At 41.0% G+C, this 22,949-nt stretch overlaps 1 protein-coding gene across 1 annotated transcript in view; it reads left to right on the top strand.

The window, feature by feature from the left end:
• Window positions 1-470: 470 nt before the first annotated feature.
• The window catches only part of ADAM9 (ADAM metallopeptidase domain 9), a 145,669-nt gene continuing 123,190 nt past the window's right edge, over window positions 471-22,949 (top strand). Inside the window, exon 1 of the mRNA XM_006900308.1 lies at window positions 471-555. Coding sequence (XP_006900370.1) covers window positions 471-555 — 85 coding nt within the window. The remainder of the gene's footprint in view (window positions 556-22,949) is intronic.

Raw genomic sequence — 22,949 nt, 5'->3', positions numbered from 1 at the left:
ACCCAGCTCGATGCTCCGCCTCTCCTCCGCCAACCAACCAGAGGTGGCAGAGTAGGTGGGCGGGACTGAAGTATCGCTTCCGCTTCTCAATGCCCCCTTCTGGGCTGGACGTTCCTCCTCTTTTGCTTCCTCCAATCGCTTCCTTCGACCTCAAAAGTAGGCGGGCACGAGAGCAAAGAGCATGGAGAATGAATGGGCGGGGCAGACTAATCGGGATTTTGCTGCCAGTTTTGAAGTCCCATTATCCGCCGGGAGTGAATTTTTTACTTACGTCAGCGTAGCGAGGTCGGGAGCGAGCTCGGATCTAGAGAGTCGAGTTGCGTCAGTGTCGGGCGCGTGCTCGATCCTGGGCGCGCTCCTCCCGGCCAGCCCTGGGGCCCGGGTAGGGTAGGAAAATGATGGAAGAGGCGGAGGCGGTGGCAACGGAGTGTTGAGTTGAACCTGCGGACTCTGCCGAGATGGGTTCGGGCATGGGCTCGTCCTCTGGGACTCTCCGCTTCCAGTTGCTGCTGCTGTTTGGCCTGCTGGGTTCAGTCCGTGTTGGGGCGCGGCCAGGTGGGTGTCCGCCCCCAGGGCCCTGACAGGTTCTTTGGGATAGTTGTTTCCTAGGGTTGGAGCGCTCAGAGTTCACCAGGTTGCCAGGGGAGTGGAGAGGCCTGGCCTCAGACTGGGTCTAGGGGTGGAAGGCGAATGTTTGTGGACGCTGTTCAGACCTGAGATTCAGGGTCTGGCACCGTAAAACCCACTTCTTCGCATCATTCTTCTGTCTGGGTTTCTTTTTCTCCTCTTGCTTGGCGGGAGACTTTTGCTGTGCGCCCCATTCGCATTTCGCGCGGCCGTCGGGTCCCTCGGACTCTCGAGACCACTCTGAGTCAGACACTGACCTCCGCGTCTGCTGAGAGTCCTGGAGACTGGGTGCGCCCGCAGAATGAGTGCATGTTTAAAATGCTTTGAGCTGTGGTGTTAGGTTTTGCCTGTAGAGTTTAATGCTACTTGGAAAAAGACTGGGAGATGAAATTTTTTCATCAAATGATTATAACATTCGATCTTTGTCGTTAATTTTCTTAGCGAAGTCATCAGTTGATCCACAGAACAATTTAGTGAGGGAATAAAAGGCGAGACAAGTATATCTTGGATATGTATAGAAACTAAACGCCACAGTGTTATAGCCTAACGGCCTTTTATTTGTACCTTTACTGATTTTGCAGTGTCTTAAATGTGTACAAATAATCCTTGCCTTGCTTAACTCATCAGATTATCATATAAATTATGTAATTTATGTAAGCTCATTTTTTGAGCTGGAGAACTTTCTTTGAATATATTAAGATATTAGAGATGCAAAAACATAGTGGAAAAGAATTGTGCACTCTCCAGTCTTCCTGGAAATAACATTGCTATGTTGACTTGTGTGTTAAAATATTGTTGCCATGTCTATATTTTCTCTATCATCATTATAGTACAATGGAGACTTAAAAAAAATCATTGCCTTCAGAGTTGTTCAAAGAAATGAGGAAAGATATCAGCATAACCTTATAGAAACTAAGTACATTCCCCCGCCCCCTTATTTTTAAATTAAATGAATAAACCCCAGCACTGAAACTTTATTGAGAGGGAAGACATGGAATTTTTCTTTTCTAGTTGAAATATTTACCAATATTTAAGGTGAAGTACATATGCCTCTTTAAGGTTTGATAAGTTTCAATTGTATGTGTTTGAAAGTAGGAGTAAGACTGTATTTTTTAATGTTAAGGTATATACCAATTATTATTTGCTGGTGTATTCCAACTGCCTTTTCAGTAAACAGCCAAGCAAGAACCGTCACCAGGGTTCTTTCACATTAATTATTACATGCACATAGATGGATAGGTATCTTTAGGTTTTTTAACTGTGACTTCAACAGATTGTGATGTCTTAAGCATATGCATCCTTTAGAAATTTATTGAATATAAATACCATATTCAGTGTTTGTGAAAAGGGAAGAGTGACCACATAAGTATATCTAGAGATACTGGGGAAGGTTTTATAGAAGTAATACTGAATTGGATATTTTGGCTGGAATTTTCAAGCACAGTGGTGGGGATGCTTTCTTAAAGGCAGAAGAAAGAATTTTTGCAAGAGGATGAGGAGTAAGAGAATTTGTGGTCAGAATGTTGATAAAGTCCAGCAAGTCTGTGTAAGGAGGAGGAATGGAGATAAAAAACTAAGGCATGTTGGTACTGGATGGGAAGCCTTGTATTGTCAGATTAAGAAATTTGGGTGTTATTCAATAATCACTGTTTAGGCTATGAATTTTACATAGTATTATCCTGATTGATAGTTAAGAGAACACATACCACAACGGAGAACACAAAGTTGGAGGGAGAAACGAGGCTAGAAGACCTGTTTCCTTTAGAGGCTTTTGTAACTTGGCTCTCTTCTGGAGAATGCTCTTTCAAAATCATCTGACTGAATTTTTGCAATACAGGATGTCTAAAACATGCATGGAAACATTTCCTAGTAATGAAAAAGGAATTTGAGGTCTCAAGTACCACCTACACATTTGCTGTACTTAACTAGGTTTTGGTAGGTCATTACTACCTATTCCTCTACATGGAAATATAGTATCAATTCCAAACAACTGCTTTACAATAGATCCCTCCCCTCCCCAAAACCAGGAGAGACAAAGGTAACTTTGTATCATTGTGAAAAGTCAGAAGAGGCAATGAAGCCTAAAACCTCCTCTATCTTTTTTTAGGTAGTGATTATGATGCATATACTTAGAAATTTACTTATAAAGGGCTAATATTTCCAAGGAAATGAGTTTAAGTTGATTCATGGTGAATCACACTGAACCAGGAATTACGTAGTAAAAAATTTGCTTTGGCATAGAGCAACATTATGGAATCTGCTTACATAAAACAAACCCAGTTTACTGAGGGATAGATAGTACCAACTGGGGAAGCTAATTTTCACTCTGAAGCTAATTTTCACAGAGTGAAAATGACTGCTCTATATTGGCCCACAAAAATGGTTCTATTTTTGTAATGAAAGAGTGGAACTAAAGACCACAAAACTTGTAATTACTGAAAGAACTTCAGGGGAGTTAAAGGCAGGCTATCTAGAAGAGAGAGTTTAGCATCATTGCTAGATCCATAACTATATATGGGATTTCATGATTGGTCAATGGTTCATATCCTTCAGTTTATTTCGGGGTGGTTTTAGGATGACAAGGCAGGTGTTCTGGCAATCTGTTAGTAAAATTGCTTCCTTAATTTTGTCTGTTTCTAGAAGTCTACTGTAAAGATTTCTTGATAATTTTGGGCACAAACTATTACATCTCCAATTTGTTTGACTATAATGTAAAAAACCCTTTGGGATAACTAGTAGATATCAGCTAACTTTAAAGGTTTGCAATAACAATGAAGCAGTAAATATGATAAAAGGAAATAGACAAAGCTCAAAGATTTTGTCTTTGTTCATGTGATCCCTGGAGAAGCTATCTGCTTCTGGCAATTGCTTGGGGGAAAACCTGAGTTTAAGCTTATGGGTGAGCTGAACCTTCCACTCAGGAAAAGAAAATCTAAGTCTTAACTCTGTGGTTTAATGGCACAAGAATTTATTATTTTCCTTCAGAGAATTTTTTAAATGATGTCCTTTATTCCCCCTCCCCCCTTTTAATTATACAAGGTCCCTTGGAACAGTATTAAGCTTGTTTTGGAATTTTGGTGATTAAAAGCTCCTTTAACCTGTGAAAACATTCTTTAGAGCATGAGGTCGGTATAGCAAGTGGAATGACAGTTTCATTATAAACTTATAAATCAATTACAATAGCCATTGATCCATCCCAAATTTAGTGCCTAATCTGATTCTTGGAGTCTATGTCTCTGAACAGACTGAATTCTTTAAAAGAATGCATACACCAAGAGCAAAAATGGACCTCACTAGCTTCTAGCCATTGTTTGATTCAGAAGGAGCCTGCAGGCAACAATTTTCCCCAGATTTAGGGTGCAAAAGAATGTTTAAGGTCATCATTCTGTGTTGGTAACCACAGCTTTTGTGAAAACCAGAAATATGAAAGGATAGTTTGAAAATATTAATGATGAAAGCCACTGGCTTTATGCTGATAGGTTTAGAAGAAACAAAGTTGTGACCAAGTTAGTAAATAAATAAAAGTATTAGCACAATATTGGGCCCTTGGCTTCTCTACTATTAGGCAAAAACACAAGAGAATATATTAATATATAAAAACTTTTTTTTAAAAAAATAATTTTAATGACCATTTACAGAGATTTTGGATTTCCATTCATTCATTGCTGCACTTCTCTCCCCGCCCAGCTCCCCCCCTTCGCTCCTCTCTTTCAAAAGAAAAGAAACACTCCTTCCCTGGGACACAATCCCCCCACACCTCTCCCGCCGCCCCAAGTACACTCCACTATGCAACCTTAATTGTGGACTCTTGTTATAAAAACTTTTTTAACCTAAAAAAAATTAGCCATTTCTTTTCTTTTATTATTATAGAATATTTTTAAAGCTTTGTTGTACTGAACACAATGAGCAGGGTTTTTTCCAATATACCTTTCAAATGAATTGATTTGTAGTAAACATTCTCAGAGTAGCCTAATTCATCAGGCAGGAGTAAGAAGCAGTTTTATTTGGATCTGAGGATTGTCATTAGGTGCCATCAAGTCAACTAAGACTCACAGAGATGTCACTGTCCATTCGCTGGCAATGAATAGCAACACCCTGATGGGAGTAAGCATGACAGAGACTCCCCACTCCGGGAGCCATTCAGAGAGTCAGTCCAGCTCAACTTTATTGGGGACTGCACCACACTTACATACGCGCAAGTAAACAGGGAGGCTGGATAGGGTGGGCTTGCAGACGTGGGATGTGCAGATTGGATAGGAGAACCTCAGTGTCATGCGGACTACTCCCAGCTCAACAGATGCGGCAGCCATCTTCCCAGGTGGCGAGCTTTGTCAAGCTGGTATGACCAAACACAGGAGAGCGTCCTCTACCCCATATTAAAGGCCGTTGAGAGGCTTGCACTTATCTGGAGCTAGGTGATCTGTCCTGGCGAGAGGCCCTCTCTTCCTCCTCAACATTCCCCAACATCTCCTCCCTTTTTCTTTTAAATGAATTCAAAGAGGGAAAGTCTTAGGTGTAGAGCCTCCCGTGTTTCTTGGGAGGAGGATGATCCTATGATGGTAAGGGTAGAAAGATAATTCAGTGCAGCTCCTTGGGCATTCTATCTTGTGAAGAGGTCTATGGCTGCTCTTATAATGACAACTGGGGAGATAATAGAAAAGGTTAGAATTGCCTAAACTTGATTTCTGGATTGGATTGGGAGATGAATATAGGATAGCAAGGAGAGCTACATACATATAGGAAATGTGGGTGAAGAAACAAAAGCTTACAAATCTTGATTAGCTTTATCTGCTGTGACACTATTGATGGCCAAAGTAGTGATAAGTAGTGTTATAAACACAGGACCACTGGGTGTACACTTCCAGGGTTAAGGTTAAGAGCCTGTTGGTTGAGTGCCTTCACCGCGCCCCAGGTCGTAGGTGTCTGTGGCGTCTGGGGCTTCAACTTCCTTTTCCTTTTTATCATCTTTTCATGGTCACTCAATGGACGCATCTTCTTGGTAGGTGGATTGGAATCGGACATGATGAGCAGGAACCCACACAGGATGTGGTTTGTTCTGTGGGAAAATACAAGCAAAACCTCTCCCAATGGTTAGTAAAGGATTGAGCCCTTTCCATACTTGATCTAATGGATCCTTCCACATAACCCATATTGGTGGCACACTAGGAGGTTTATCTGATTGCCAGTGAACACATACATATGGGAGGTTTTGAAAAGACTGCCCTCATCATATCTTTTAAATCTAGAGGGGTGTTTAAATTAAGGTTTAATGAATTAAACTGTACCTTTGCCCACAGAGAATGAGCTCCATCATCTCTAACAGCTGTCCTAAGTTCTTTTAACTCTCTCCCAGCACATGGATATCACTGTAAAGGATGTTCAGGTGTGGGATATACGCCAAGAAACACATGTGCCTCAGAGCTAGCATCACACTGATCACACAAGACCTCGTGTAAAGGACGCTCAGGTATTGGGTGCATACCAGCAGAGCACACACTGTAACTCAGTTCCACCCAGCATCTCACTGATCACACAACACCTCAGCCCAAGAATTTCCTGTTTCTTCACTGCTTTCTCTATATTGTCCCCACCTGCTTTCCTTGTTTTCGTTACTTCCCAGGAGACTAGAGAAGAGGTGGTGCATTTGCCTCAGTCTTTGTCAAAACCAGTTCTGATTGATCTCCTTTGTCAGCATGTCCTTTGCCATTCCCTGTCATTCCCCCCTGAGAGAGATTTCACCCTGATTCATTAGGAGAGGGGACGTCACATCCTCTTAGCTACTTGCTGCTGGAAAAGGGTATTGTAGGTTCCAGGGAGAAAATCTCTCACAACGCTAAAGGACCCCAGGTTTGCACATTGAAATTGTGAGCGGCAGTAATCCAAGGGGTGATATCAACAACTGTTGTCCAAAAGGAGGAAGCTTGAGATTGTGTAAGTTTGATCTCCCTACTTTCTAACAAAGACACTAAACACTTTAATTGAGGATCTTTTAAATTGCTTGCCAAATTACCCATGCTAAAGCAAGGAAGCACTTACCCGATAAGATGGACCTGCTTCAGGTTTCCTGCTCCCTGACAGGGGGAAGCGTGGAAGGAAAAGAGAAGAAATAATTACTTGAATTACCCTTGTTTGGGAAGAGAGGCCAGGATGGAATGCTCAGACACTTGTGGCTTTCTTTTTGCTACAAGTGGGTGTCAGCAGAGCCAACTTGCCAGATGAACTGGGGGTCTCTGGCCCAGAGGTTGCCAGCATTTGGGCATGCTGGAATGGTGAAATACAGAAATGTCGGGCCATGCCTACAGGGTGGTATAGCCCTGGTGTATCCACTTGCCGTAGAGAGGTAACTTGTGGTTGCTGTGAAGCTGAACACTGTGACACTGATGTGTCAAATGCGTTAATGATTACCCATGGCGGGCAGTTTTTGATGGCGCTCCCCGATTAAAACAAGCTTGGAAGCAGGAGTAGCATCCATTTTGGTAATTACTTGCTTCCGGAAACACTATGAACCTGGAGAAAGGATGAAAGTCACACAAGTGTTGAGGACTTTCATTCACAGGTTTGATATGAGTCACCTACAACTTGATGGCACTTAACAACAAAACAACAAAGCAAGAGAGTGCTTACTCGATAAGATTGACCTATGCCAGGTCCCTTCAACCTATGTCAAGTCCCTAAGCCCACTCAGAAAGAGGTGCTCACCCGATTCCTGACAGGAGTGAGCAAAGAGAATACTCACCCTGAAGGGAGTGAGCACACAGGGTACTTACCCGAAACCCTGACGTGAGTGAATCAGAGATGATACTTACCCGAAACCCTGACGAGAGTGAGCACAGAGAGTACTCACCCAAAGAGCCTACATTAGGTCCGTCCCTGTTCGAGGCGCCATATGTTGCTGTCAGTTTGCCGGCAACAAACAATGACACCCTGTTGGGGGTAAGCATGACAGAGACATCCTACTCTAGGAGCCGTTCAGAGAGTCAATCCAGCTCAACTTTATTGGAGACTGCAGCACACATATATACGAGCAAGTAAACAGGAAGACAGAATAGGGTGGGCTTGCAGATGTGGGCCACGCGGATTGGATAGGAGAACCTCAACTTCATGCGGACTACTCCCAGCTCAACAGATGCGGTGGCCATCTTCCCAGGTGGTGAGCTTTCTCGCTGGTACAAACACAGGGGAGCTTTCTCTACCCCATATTAAAGGCTGTTGAGAGGCTTGCACTTATCCGGATGATCTGTCCTGGTGAGAGGCCCTCCCTTCCTCTCCCAACACAGAGACACTAGGAAGATTGGATCTTAACATGGTCTTTTCCTGATATCCTCATCATCTCTGATGTACTTAAGCACATTTCTGCAGTCCCTGGTCAGTCCTTCTGGTTGATGGTCTTCCTCTCTTTCTTTGACCTTTTCAAGCATGATGTCCCTTTCTGTTGGAGTCTTAGGGCAGATGCATTAACCAGGGTGCTCCTTAGAGGCAAAGATGGTGAAACTTCACCTCACATACTTTTACTATGTTGCTAGGAAAGTTTATTCCTTGGAGAGGGACATCATGCTTGGGAAGGTGGAGGAACAACAAAGGAGAGGAAGACACTCAACTAGGTAGGCTGACAAAGTCATTGTAGCAGTGAGTTTGAGTGTGTCAGAGATTTTAAAGATGGCACAGGACAGCATCAGATATGTTGTTTGTAGGGTCCCTATAAGTTACACTCGACTCGATAATATCCAACAATAACAGGCCCAAAATAAGTAAGATGAAGTTTCACCATCTTTGCCTTTAATGAGCACTCTGGTTGCTCTTTCTCCAAGATGTAATTGTTCTTTTGGCAGTCCATGGGATATTCAGTACTCTTCTCCAACACTACAACTCAAAGGCATTGAGTCTTCTCTGCCATCCTTATACGTTGTCCAGCTTTCAGATGCATAGCAAGTCATGGAAAGTCTGTGGATTAAAGCAGACACCTAAAAGCCTAAGGTAACATTTTTGATCGTTAGTACTTTGGCAGATTTTCCCAATACAGTATTTCTTTTGATTTCTTGACTGTTGCCACCAAGGGTGTTGATTGTGGATCCAAGCCTCTGCCAGGGTCTGCATCTTGGGTCTCAACTCTTGGGATGATCCTCTGAGAAACAGATATTAGGCTCTGCAGCTAACTGCATGGCATATATGCCGCTGACTTAGCTGTAACTTAACCAGTCCTTGGCTGTCATCCAATAAACTTTAGGTGTGTTATTGCAAAAAAAAGGTGAAATAATTGACAGTTTCAATCTTTGTCTGTCATGATGTTTCCTGTTGGCCTACTGATAATGATCCCCCCCATCCCCCGATGTTAAGATGTAATCCATATTGAAGTCTGAAGTCTTTGATCTGCAGCAAGCATTTCAAATCTTTGTTTTCAGCAGGTAAGACTGTGTCATTTATATAATGCAGGTTGTTGATCAATCTTCTTTCAGTCCCAATACCATGTTCTTCTTCATAAATAGCTTCTCAAATGATTTATTCAGCTTACAGATTGAATACGTGTGAAGAAAGGATACAGCCTTAATTCACATCTTTCTTGATATTAATCTATTCGGTGTTCCCTTTCTCTTTCAGATAGAAGCTTCTTTGGCTAGATACAGGTTTCAAATGAGCACAATTAAATGTTCTGGGATCCTCACAGGTTAGCCATAATTTGTTATGATCCACACAGTCAAAAGCACAGTCTATAAAGCACAAATAGATATTTTTATCTTCTTTTAACCAAGATCTAACATCAGCAGTGTTACTCCTGGTGCCACAGCTTCTTCTAAATCCAACGTGAAATACTAGCAGTTCTTTCAATTTACTGTTCCACTTGCTTTAAATAATCTTAGGCATGATTTTACTTGCATGTGGTATTAATAATGTTGTTTGGTAATGTCCACATTCTATTGGATCATCCTTTTTGGGAAGGGAACAAATATGGATCTCTTCCATTCAGTTGGCCATTTAACTGTCGTTTAAATTTCTTGACATAGATTGGTTGAGTATATTCAGAACTGCATCTGTTGAAACATGTCAGTTAGTATTCTATCAATTCTGGGGCCTTACTTTTTTTGCTAGTACCTTTAGTACAGCTTGAACTCTTCCTTTATTACTGTTGGTTCTTTGTCATATTCTGCTTCCTTAGATGGTTCCCTATCAGCCAGTTCTTTTCTTACAGGGACATTGTGTATTCCTTTCATCTTATTTTAATGCTTCCTTCATCATTCAAGATTTTGCAACTTAAGGCTTGAATTTTTTTCTTTCCAGTTTTAGCTTGAGAAATGTTGAACACGTTCTTCCCTTTTTATTTTCTAACTTCAGTTCTTTGCAAATGGGATAATATTTTGCTTTGTCTTCTTGAGCTTAATCAACATTTTAGGCTTAATGAGCAAGCCAAGATGGGTAGGTACTGACCATTTTAAATCAGACAGTCTTTTGATTTACTGTGTTGGGGTTGACAACGAGAAATTATGTGAAATACCTCATCAAAAAGAACATTTCAAGGATCTCTTTATAATGTATAATGTTGATATTCATACATAGAAGACTTACTAATGCAACTATTGTTGATCTTGACTTTATTCCATATGAATTAAAAAACCTCCACCCCAAAAGATCTCAATAATAGTTTTGATGCATTAAACACTGATGACCGTAGAACAGATGAGCTGGGGGATGGCATAATTCACAAAGAAAACAAAAAGTCATTAAAGAAGGTAGAGGGAAATGGAAAAAGACCAAAATGGATGAAACTTGCTCTTGAATTTAGGGTACAACAAAGGGAAGAAATTATGAAAAGAACTGAACAAATAGCAAAGAGAATCTTGAGAACACAAAGCAAAGTATTAAAATTAAATGTTCAGAGATCTGGAGTTAGAAAATTAAAAGGGAAGAACATGATTGGCATTTCTCATGTTGGAAAAAAACCCTTAATACTCAAGACTTAGGTTGCTATATTGAAAGATTTTATGGACAAAATATTCAGTCACTCAGGAAGCATCAAAAGAAGACAGGAAAAATACATAGAAACACTGTATCAAAAAGAATTGGTCAATGCTGAGCCATTTCAGAAAGTAGAATCAGGAACTGTTGTTATGTGCCACCAAGTCACTTGTGACTCATAGCGACCCTATGTACAACAGCCCTAAACCTTGCTCTGTCCTGTGCCAATTGCACTGCCTCCAACACACCCATCCCAATTACCCCAGTCACTGAATCAATCCACACGATAGAGGGTCTTCCCCTCTTGTGCCGTCCTTCCACCCTTCTAAACATGATGTCTCTCTCCAAGGATCAGTCCCTCCTTACAACATGTCCAGAGTATGTCATATGAAGCCCCAGAATCCTTGCCTCGAAGGAGTAGCCTGGTCTAACCCTTTCCAGGATGAGTCTGTTTGTTTTCTTGGCAATCCATGGTACAGTCAATACTCTTCTCCAGCACCACAGTTCAAAGGCATCAATTTTCCATCTATCCTTCCTAGTCATTGTCCAGCTTTCTGATGCATAACAAGTGATTGCAAACACCATAGCCTATATCAGATGTACCTTAGTCTCCAGAGAGACACCATTATTCTTCAGTACTTTGGAGAGGTCCCTAACAGCAGACTTTCCCATGGCAATATGTCTTTTAATTTCCTGGCTGCTGGTGCTAGGAGTGTTGACTGTGGAGCCAAGCAAACTAAAGCTGTGGACAATCTCAATCTCTTCACCATCCATCCCGATGCTGCCAATTGGTCCAGTGGTGAGAATCTTTGTCTTCTTGACATTGAGCCTCAATCCATACTGAAAGTTGCAGTCTTTGACACTCTGCAGCAAGCATTTTAGGAACTAGTAGCATCAGGAACTAGTGTCACTGAAAGGAGAAGTCCAGGTTTTACTGAGGCATTGACAAAAAAATAAGGCTGCATGAGTTGACCAATACCAATTGTGGTGTTTCAGCAAACAGATCCAGCCTTAGACTTGCTCACGAGTCTATGACAAGAAATTTGGAAGCCAGCCACTTGGCCATATGAATGGAAGAAATCCATATATGTTCTCATTCTCAAAACAGGTAGTCTAACAGAATGTGGAAATTACAAAACAGTATTATTAATATCACACACAAGTAAGTCTTGCTAAAAAGAATTTAAAAATGACTAGAAGATTCCCAGAAATTCAAGCTGGAGTTAGAAGAGGTCATGGAATGAAGACTATCTTTGCTGATGGCAGATTGTGGCTGAAAGAGAATAGCAGAAAGATATTTTGTTGTTAAGTACTGTCAAGTGGGAACTGATTCATAGCTCACCCTCCAGTGGGTTTTCAGAGGCAATAAATTGTGTGGGAGGAGATTGCTCATCCCTCTCTTAGTGCAGCTGGTGAATTACAACCACAGGCCCTTGAGTTGACAGCTCAGTTACTTACCACCAAGCCTCCATAGCTCCCAGAAAGATGCTTATTTGTATTTTATTGACTGTCTGGATCATAACAAACTGTGGCTGACTCTGAGAAGAATGGGAATCCCAGAACACTTGATTGTGCTAATGCAAAACCTATACTTGGACCAAGAGCCAGTTGTCAGAACAGAGCAAGGAAACACTGCATGGTTCAAAATTGGGAAGGGCGTACGCCAGGGATGTATCCTGTCTCCATACCTTTTCAACCTGTATGAAGAACAGATTATCCGGGAGGCTGGGCTCAATGAGGAGAAGTGTGGTGTCAGGATTGGTGGAAGATTCATCAGCAATCTGCGTTATGCAGATGACACAACCCTGCTTGCTGAAACTGAAGAGGACCTGAAATGCTTGCTGCAGAGGGTCAAGGACTGCAGCCTACAATATGGATTGAGGTTCAATGTCAAGAAGACAAAGATTCTCACCACTGGGCCAATTGGCAGTATCAGGATGGATGGTGAAGAGGTTGAGATTGTTCACAGCTTTAGTTTGCTTGGCTCCACAGTCAACACTCTCAGCACCAGTAGCCAGGAAATGAAAAGATGTATTGCGATGGGAAAGTCTGCTGTTAGGGACCTCTCCAAAGTACTGAAGAGCAGTGGTGTCTCTCTGGAAGACCAAGGTGCGTCTGATACAGGCCATGATCTTTGCTATCACTTGTTATGCATCAGAGAGCTGGACACCAACTAAGGAGGATAGAAGGAGAATTGATGCCTTTGAGCTGTGGTGCTGGAGAAGGGTAATGAATGTACCATGGGCTGCTAGGAAAACAAACAGATTCATCCTGGAAAAGGTTAAACCAGGCGGCTCCCTGGAGGCAAGGATCCTGAGGCTCCGTCTAACATACTTTGGACATGTTGTGAGGAGAGACCGGTACTTGGAGAGGGACATCATGCTTGGGAGGGTGGAGGGACAGCGCAGGAGGGGAAGGCCCTCTATCGGGTGGATTGATTCAGTGACTGGGGTAATCGGGATGGGTGTATCGGAGACAGTGTGATTGGCACAGGACAGAGTGGAGTTTAGGACTGTTGTACATAGGGTCGCTATGAGTCGCAAGCAACTTGATGGCACATAACAACAACAACAACATGCAAAGGTATGGATCATAGCAAATAATGGCTAACGCTGAGCAGAGTGAGAATTCTGTAACATTTAATTGTTCTCACAGATAATAGAGAAATCTATAAATAGACCAATAAACCGTTCAAACAGAACAAAGAAGTTTAAAAGCAGACAAGGTGTGTGTCAAAGTTGTATTCTTTCACCCTAACTATTTAATAAGCATTTTGAGCAAGTAATTCAAGAAGCTGGAATAAATGAAAATAAAGTGGCATCAGAGAGGAATATGCATACAACCTGGTTCAGGATGATTTCATCTTGCTTGGATGCACAGTCAACACTTTGGCACCAACAGTTAGTAAATCAAGAGATTTGAGTTGTTTTGGGAAAATAATGCTGTCAAGGATCTCATTAGAATGCTACAGAGCAATGCTGTCAGTCTAGAGACTAAGGTGTTCTTGATATAGGCCATGGTCTTCTCAGTTGTTTGCTATGCATCTCAGAACTGGACAGTGAATAAGGATGAGAGAAGAAGGATATATGCTTTTGGGTTGTGGTGCTGGAGAACATTTTGTGGAGTACCAACTGAAAAAAAAATCTATCTTGGAGAAGGTGAATCCAGTTTGCTCATTGAGGCAAGGGTTTTGAAGCTATGTCTCACATAGTTTGGACATGTCGCCAGGAGGGACCAGTCCTTGGAGAAAGGACATCATTTGGATGCGTGGAAGGGTAGCAGGGCAGCGCAGAAGAGGACGACCCTGGATGAAATGGATTGACACACTGACTGTAGCAAGGGGGCCAGGTGTATTAGAGATGGTGAGGTTGGCTTAGGATAGGGCAAGGTTATTGAGGAAGATCAAAGACTACAGCCTTAAAAGTGAATCATAACATAAAGATAACAGGATAACAGAAATCTTTACAAATCAGCCAGTGAACATCATGACAGATCGAGAAGACTGAGGTTGTAAAGGATTTACTTTTACTAAAATCCACAATCAGTACCTATAGTAGCAGCAGTAAAGAAGTTAAAGATGTCACCCTGGGAAAATCTGTTGTCTATTGCCTTTTCAAACTGCTAATGAACAAAGATGCCATTTTCAAGACTAAGGAATTCCTCGCCCAAGCTATGATGTTCTCATTTGCTTCATATGCATGTGAAAGTTGGACAATAAATAAGGAAGACTAAAAAAAGAATTTATACTTTTGAATTTTGGTGTTCGCAAAAAGCACTGGCTATCCTGTTGACTGCCAACAGAATGGACAGATGTATCTTGGAAGAAGAAGTACAGAGTACTTACTCCTTGGAGGCAAGGATGGTGGACTTTGTCTCAGATACTTTGAACATGTTGTTAGGAGTCACCAGTCCTTGGAAAAAGACATCATGCTGGGAAAGGGGGAGATTCAGTAGAAGAGAAAAAAGATCCTCAGTGAGATGAAATGACAGTGACTGGAATGAACGTGTGCGTGGTAGGGTGGTGAAGAAGATTATGGTTTCTATTTTTCAGAGGGTCATTGTGAGGTACATGGATCCTCTCGTAGCTAATAACATCAGGGGATTACATTTTATGAAGAGTTGGTGTTTTTCCCAAAGAGGGACTTGAAAACAAATGACAAGTAAAACAAAACAGTTTTTTAAAATGTAAAGATGAGTAAATATATGTATGTTGTATAACACTAAAAACTATAGAACTGTAGGGCATCATAGTGGGAATTATCACTAAGTAGTTTGAAAATGGTTATTGATATCTATGATAGGGTCAGGTTTTGGAGGTTGTGAGTTTGGCCTAGGCAAGGACTATGTTCAGAGCCATTGTTTATAGGGTCTTTGTGAGTCCTAATGGACTTAATGGCACATAAAAACAACAATAATATGGAGTGTTTTTAGGACTTTGACCCAGTTCACACCTCTTCAGTGATAGCCACTGAAGTAAAACTGGAACAGACTTGAGTTTTTACATTTGTATAATCTGGAGCACTAATCTCAATAGCAGAAATTACAGCTAGATGAGACAAATAAACAGGAGAATAGGAGGAGTTGTGATGAGCCTGTAAAGGAGACAGGACAATGGAGGCACATTCAAAGTGGTGCTGTTTTTTGACCTCCATCTTTAAGTCAGGCTTCACTATATCCCAGTCTGTTGGTCAGGAGACTTGCATGGCCAAGAGGTTGCTACACAGTGCTCACTCTACCTTTGTTTTCAAAATGGAGATTCAGTTCCTAGTAAGGCTTTGATCTATATTTTTACTTGTTTGGGTTAGCATTCTGGTTCACTTATATTTTAAACTAATTGAGTCTTTCCCTGTATTACTTTGTAAGACCTGACTAAACTGGGTTGAACCAGCTCAAAGCCCTGGTTTATTTAGAGTTGGTCTTCAAAATAAGTAGTTTATGGTCAGGATCAGGGAGCTCTGGTTGGATAGTCTGCAGGGAATTGAGCAACTAACCCAAAGGCCATACCCCTCTGGTGGTTCGTATCCACCAGCAGCTGGAGAAAGGTGGGCAACCTCCTTCCATGTGGTTTACAGTCTTGGAAACCCAATTGAAGGCCAACTGTGATTTGGTTTTGACTAAGTGTCAGTGAACATAGTAAGGTTCATCAGTGATGAAGTGGGCTACATTTTTAACTGTTAACTGTGACTGTTGACTGAAAAGCTGGCAGCTTGACTCCACCAGTCACTAAGTGAGAGAAAGATGTGAGAGTCTGCTTCTATTAAGATTTATAGCCTCAGGGAGCTCTGGTGGCCAAATGGCAAGAAGCGGCATTGTAATCCTGAAGGTGCATGGTTCAAATCCACCAGCTTCTCCACTGGAGAAGGATGGATAATCTCCTCCTGTGCCAGTCGGATCTGACTTGACAGTATATAACAGGAAAAGAAAGAAAAAATTTTTTTTTAGCCTCAGAAACCCAAAGGAAGATTGCCGGGAGTGGGAATAAGCTCAAGGACAGTGCTTTAGAGATCTAATAACTCTTCAAGAACTACTGTTTCTCTACAATAAATAATTCAGACAGCAGAATTATTTTCTTTAAATACTGTATATGTGGACCGTAAGTTTATGTTGTTGTTATGTGCCGTTGATTCATAATGATACCATAAATAATAGCTTGAATGCTGTCTTCTGAGCAACTCTCACTGTCTCCAACACACCTACACTCATTATTTCAGTTACTGTGTCAATCCATTTCATTACCCAGTTGCTATGTCAATCCTGGATCTTCCTCTCCTGTACTGTCCCTTTGCCCTTCTAAACATGATGTCCTCCAGGGCCTGGTCCCTCCTAGCAAAATGCCCAAAGTAAGTGAGAAGGAGCTTCAAAATTCTTGCCTCCAAGAAATAGCCTGGTTTCACCCTCTCCAGGGTAAACCTGTTTGTTCTCGTGGCAGTTCATGGTCAGTACTCATCTCCAGTGCCACAACTCATTCATTCTTCTTCAGTTCTTGGATCATTGTGCGGCTCTTTGATGAATAGCAAGTAATTGCTAAGACCACAGCTTGAGTCAGGTGTACCTTAGTCTCTAGACTGAGATCATTGCTCTTCAGCACTTTTGAGAGATCCCTGACAGCATCCATCCTCAGAGCAATTCATCTTATGATTTCTTGGCTCCTGGTGCCAAGAGTGTTGGTTGTGGAGCCAAGCATGCTGAAATTGTTAACATCCTCAGTCTCTTCTCCATCTATCATGGTGCTGTCAATTGACCCCATGGTGAGAATCTTTCTCTTTTTCAGGATTGCTATCTTCTTGATATTGAGCTTCAATCTATACTGAAGACTGCGGTCCTGACCTTCTGCAGCATATGCTTCAGGTCCTCCTCAGTTTATATGAAAAGTACTTAAAAGTGGCTGTATGTTTACATAATAGGAAATAAAATAGAAGAATCATAATTGAGCCTTCACGTTTGGTTGGTTTATGATTAGATAGAACTCTTTTTACCATATTTTTCTCTACTAGTTTCTCTTGTGAAAATAGACTCCCTTACCAACATGATAAGGAGTTCTGGTGGCCTAATGGTAGAGTTGTGCTGCCAACCTAAAGACATGTGGTTCGAATTCATCACCAGCTCCACAGAAGGGTGGGCAAATCTCTTTCCATGTAATTTACTACCTCTGAAAACAAGTTAGAGGAAGAAAGAAGGGGCACTAATACTTTTCCCTTTTACTAAATTCAGTACATTTATATGGTTTAACAAGTATATGTTTAGTCCAGGCTTTGTAGTAATGGGATTTTTGACAATGTGCTTGTGTTGTTGTTGTTATGTGCCGTCGAGTCGTTCGCGACTCATAGCGACCCTATGTACAACAGCCCTAAACCGTGCTCTATCCTGTGCCAATTGCATTGCCTCTGACACACCCATCCCGATTACCCCAGTCACTGAATCAATCCACCTCATAGAGGGTCTTCCCCTCCTGCGCTGTCCCTCTACTCTACCCAGCATGGTGTCCCTCTCCAAAGACCTGTCTCTCCTTACAACATGTCCAGAGTATGCCAGACAAAGCCCCAGAATCTTTGCCTCCAAGGAGTAGCCTGGTTTAACCCTCTCTGGGATGAATCTGTTTGTTTTCTTGTCAGTCCATGGTACCACCCTCAATACTCTTCTCCAGCACCACAGCTCAAAGGCAGCAATTCTCCTTTTCTCCTCCCTAGTCATTGTCTAGCTCTCTGATGCATAACAAGTGATTGCAAAGACCATGGCCTGTATCAGGCGCACCTTCGTCTCCAAAGAGACACCGTTGCTCTTGAGTACTTTAGAGAGGTCCCTAACAGCAGACTCTCCCATCGCAATACGTTTTTTGATTTCCTGGCTACTGGTGCCAAGAGTGTTGACCGTGGAGCTGAGCAAACTGAAGCTGTGAACAATCTCAATCTCTTCGCCATCCATCCTGATGCTGCCAATTGGTCCAGTGGTGAGAATCTTTGTCTTCTTGACATTGAGCCTCAGTCCATATTGAAGGCTGCAGTCCTTGACCCTCTGCAGTAAGTGCATGAGGTCCTCCTCAGTTTCAGCGAGCAAGGTTGTGTCATTTGCATAATGCAGATTGTTGATAGATCTTCCACTAATCCTAACGCCACGCGTCTCCTCATAGAGCCCAGCCTCTCAAATAATCTGCTCTGCATACAGGTTGGAAAGGTATGGAGATAGGACACATCCTTGGCGCACACCCTTCCCAATTTTGAACATCAGTGTGCTTATTATGTCATATTTTCTGTTAATATATGTGTTAAGATTTTAATTTTACTTGTAAACTATTTGTCATTTGGAGGACATATTTTTGGTTTTTCACAACTTGGGGAAGATATTGGCATCTAGTGGGTAGAGATTAAGGAAACCACTAAATACACTGTAATGCACAGGCCGTTTCCTACGTTGTTTTAGCCCTAATTGTAGTTAGTGCTGACATTGATAAACCATGGTTTATTCAACTTTTGTTAATATATTCACTGAGTTCATAGCATCTGTGAAAAATGTTATTTTGATTCCCAGGAGAAAATGCTGACACATGCAATCAAATAAGTGGACTTACAAGGCAAAAGATAAGATAGAAACAGGGAGAGAGAAAAAAGAAGAAATAACATAAACCTTTTTAAATTCAAGAAAAGAATGAAATATATAGGAATGAGAATTTTCTTATATTTCAAACATATATTTCGTGCACCTATTTCAGATAATGTGTAGTGTTTTCATATGGTCCACTAATGTATAATGTTTTTAAATGTAACACTTGTTACAGTGTTTTAGAATGCCTTATAAGCATGGTGTAACAGTGGATGTTTGCATTTCAAAACCAAGAAGTTAATATTAGAATAAAAGCTCTTACATAAAAAGGTTATTTAATGGTGCTATAATTTGGAAGTATTTTAAAAACAAATTATTAATTGTGATATGCATGTGTTATTTCAAACAATGATTATACTTAAATATGAGAAGGAAGAAAAGGAAGTTGTTTTTATATTCCTACTTTGGACTTTTATTCTTCAGTAATCTAGGTAACAATGACATAGACAATTGAAGACTTTGTGGTGCTGGTCTGAAACTAGCCATGTGACTCTGTAAGGTTACTTAACTTCTTTGAAAACGAAAGCTATTTACCTTTCTGCCCACTTCTAGTTCTTTTTTCTGTCACATTTCTTTTTATCTTCACTTTTTAGTTGTTATTTAAAGATTTTCATTTAATTGCATACTGTTTAGCTTTTAATGTATTGGCTGTGTGAGCTTCTCAGTGCTTGTAGTCACGCTGTGATAGTCAACATTTTATTTTTAAATAATTGTATATTTATGAGGGAAGCCAAGTGGTACAACGATAAAGTACTTGGCTGCTAATAGAAAGGTTGGCAGTTTGAATCCAGCACAGGAGAAAGGTCTGGCAGTCTGCTGCTATAAAGATGACAGTCTAGAATGCCCTTTGAGGCAATTATATGCTGCCACATGACATTACTGAGAGTCAGTGTTAACTTTATGGCATCTAGCACTTTGTAATAAAAGGCAAAAAGAAATGTGGTGAAAGATTTATTTTTAAAAAAATCATCCATAGCTGCTCATCCATTACCCATAGAATGTATTTTGTATTCTCCTATCACCACTTCTAGAGTGATTGTACTAGTAGTTGAACAAATTATCATTGCCTAGAGTGAAAATGCACTTCCTCTAATACGTACTTGTTTGTTCTTTTGTAAGTCTGTAGTATATTCAATACCCTTTGCTAACACCACAATTCAAAGGCATCAGTTATTCTTTGGCCTTATTGGAGAAAGTACAAGCAGGGTATTCCTTGGACATAAGGATGGGGAAATTTCATCTCACATACTTGGGCATGTTATCAGGAGGTGGCAGTCCTTGGGCACACACATCATGCTGGAAAAGGCAGAGAGTCAGTGAAAGAGAAGAAGACCCTCAGTGAGAGGGATTGACACAGTGACAAAGAGTTGCCTCAAGGATGGCAAAGATGGTGAGGAAGTTGTAGGATAGGACAAGTGTCTGATCTGTTGTTCAAGGGGTTGAGATAAGTTGTAGTCACTTTGATGGCACCTGACAACGATGGAGAGAAAATATGAAGGAAAATATTAAAACTTGTGCTTTTAGAAATTAGAGAAAATGAAACATCATTGAGAATAAATGCCTTTGAGCTGTGGTGTTGGAGAAGAGCATTGAATATACCATGGACTGCTAGGAGAACAAACAGGTTCGTCCAAGAGAGGGTGAGACCAGGCTGCTCCTTGGAGGCAAAGATTCTGAAGCTTTGTCTGACATACTCTGAACATGTTGCAAGGGGGGACCAGTTTTTTGAGAGGGATGTCATGCTTGAGAGAGTAGAGGGACAGTGCAAGAGAAGATGACCCTTAATAAGATGGATTGATTCAGTGACTGGGGTAATGGGGGTAGGTGTGTCAGAGACAATAATGTTGGCACAGTATAGAACATAGTTTAGAGCTGTTGTATGGTTACTATGAGTTGCAGACAACTTGACACATATAACAACAACAAAGATCATTGTAGGGAGTTCATGTGTCCCAGGCTAAGGATCTGTGCTACCATCCCAAAGGCATGCAACTCAGTCTACCAGGTGGTTCATGGGAGAATGATGGACAAACTCCTTGAGTGTGATTAAATTGCCTTAGAAAACCTGAGGAACAGTCAGCTATGAGCTGGTTCTGACTCAGTGGTACTCAACATAACAGCAGCAACAAAGATCCTTGGTAGGTATGATGGTTATGCTGGGTGAGGAAATACTTTTATGCCTCTGCTAATTTAAGAGTATTTCTACATTGTGATTTGAAGCCTGAATTTGTAAGGCTTTGACTTTTTTTGGATAAGGTCTCTAATTGGCAACTTCAGCTCTCTAAATGTTTATAATAGTATTTTTAAAATGCCTAGATCAGTCTGCCATTGATTTTGTGAGTATTTGAGTCCATTTCTGGTGTTTTTATGTAATGACTTGAAGTCCTACTTATACAGTGTAATACACTATATAATAAAGATATAAGATGTTGATGGATACAAAGTTTGAGAAATGTTCTTAAGGTGGTTCAGTGGTAGACTTCTCACTGCCTGGGGGAGACCCAGGTTTGATTACCTGGTAGTGTGCCTCATGCATAGTTCCCACCTGTCTATCAGTGGATACTTGGGTGTTACTATAATATGTAACTTCTAGATCGGGATTAACTAGGAAGAAAGGCCAGATCTACTTCAGAAAACTGGTCAGTGAAATCATTGTGGATTATAATGATCTGATTTAACAGGTAAAGAAGATGGTGAAAGGCCAAGCAGTGTTTCATTTCATTGTGTAAAATTTGCTATGAGTCATTGGCTGACTCAAGGACAGCTGACAGCAAGAAGTCTGGCATATGTTGTACTGAATAGGGCATGTTTTATATACTATTTTCCTGTTTACATTGTATTTTTTTTTTTTATCCTAAAGGAAACAAGGCATGGGCATTTTTATTTACAATGTTATCTTGGGAACATTTAGATGTGTGTGGTGGTGGTGGTGTTAAGTACACTTGAGTCATAGAGGACTTGCAGGGATCTTATGAATGAAGGACCTGGACACCTGTGAAACTGTCGTCATTTCTCCAAGTTCATAGTTTCCAGAGGCAAGCTATTTCAGAAGTGGATGCCACTCCTGCTTCCAAGCTTGTTTTAATTGGTGAGCTTCACCAAACACTGTCCACCATGGGTAACCATTATCACATTTGACACATCAGTGTCACAGTGTTTAGTACCACAGCAACCACGAGTTAGCTCTGTACAGCCAATGGGCAGACCAGTGCTATACCACTTAGAAGAATGTTTCACCAAAACCAATTAAAACCAGGCCTGAGGGCCGCATACTTCATCTTAATCTGTATGTAAGACATTTGAGGAGAGGAGCAGTTAGTGAATAAGCATATAGATTGAAAATAGAGGGGGAAGATCTGAGAGTAAAGAGACCAGGGAAGAAGGTATCATGGTATTCTAGATGTGAAGTTAACAAGTCAAATTAACAAGGGAGGGTTATTGGAGAATATAATACTTTAGAGCAATTCTTGCTATTTTTATTTAAGGAGTACTTTCAACTTTAAAATGAGTGGCAAACCACAATGGACTGCCTGTGAATAGATTTTGATTCATTGTGGCCCTCCCTGTTGTTGTTAAGTGTCATCTAGTCAACTATGACTCATAGCAACAATATAAACAGTGGTTCTGAACACGGCCCTATCCTGTGCCATCTTCATAGGGCATTCCATCTCCTTGAGGTCTTCCCCTCCTTCACTGACTGTGAAAAATGTGATATCCTTTTCCAAGGACTGACTCCTCCTCATGGCATGCCCATGGGCTCCCAAAAGGACAAATAAGTATATCTTAGAAGAGTTACTGCCAGTGTGCTTCTTGCAGGCAACGATTGTGGCCCTGTGGAATACATTATTTCTGCCCTATAGTATTTCTGGGGATATAAAACCTTTACAGGAGCAGACAACCTCATCTTTTTTCACCAGGGCTTCTCAAAATTAATACAGGGATTGCAAAGTACATAGTCATTGTGAAACCAAATTCTAACAATACAGAAATATGGAGATACAGGAAACAAAAAGTCCAGATACTTACCTTATTACTTCCTGGTTCATTCTATCATGGTAAATATTGTAAACTATTTAGTAAGTTTGTTTATTATGTTTGTTTGTGATATTTGTAGTATATACCATCTTATAAATGCTGTAAATATGAGGTAGCACAAAGTGGAAAGTAAGATGCTTCCTTTGTATAACCACTTAGATATTATTGTGTTATACAAACTTTATTTTTTTTCTCCAGGAATCTTAAGTGACTTTATTCAGTACAGGTGAAGCTTTAGGCAA

This window comes from Elephantulus edwardii, unplaced genomic scaffold (assembly GCF_000299155.1).
Source record: "Elephantulus edwardii isolate Elephantulus edwardi_28Jun2011 unplaced genomic scaffold, EleEdw1.0 scaffold00279, whole genome shotgun sequence".
NCBI classification, from domain to species: domain Eukaryota; kingdom Metazoa; phylum Chordata; class Mammalia; order Macroscelidea; family Macroscelididae; genus Elephantulus; species Elephantulus edwardii.
This window is presented reverse-complemented; position numbering and strand designations above follow the sequence as displayed.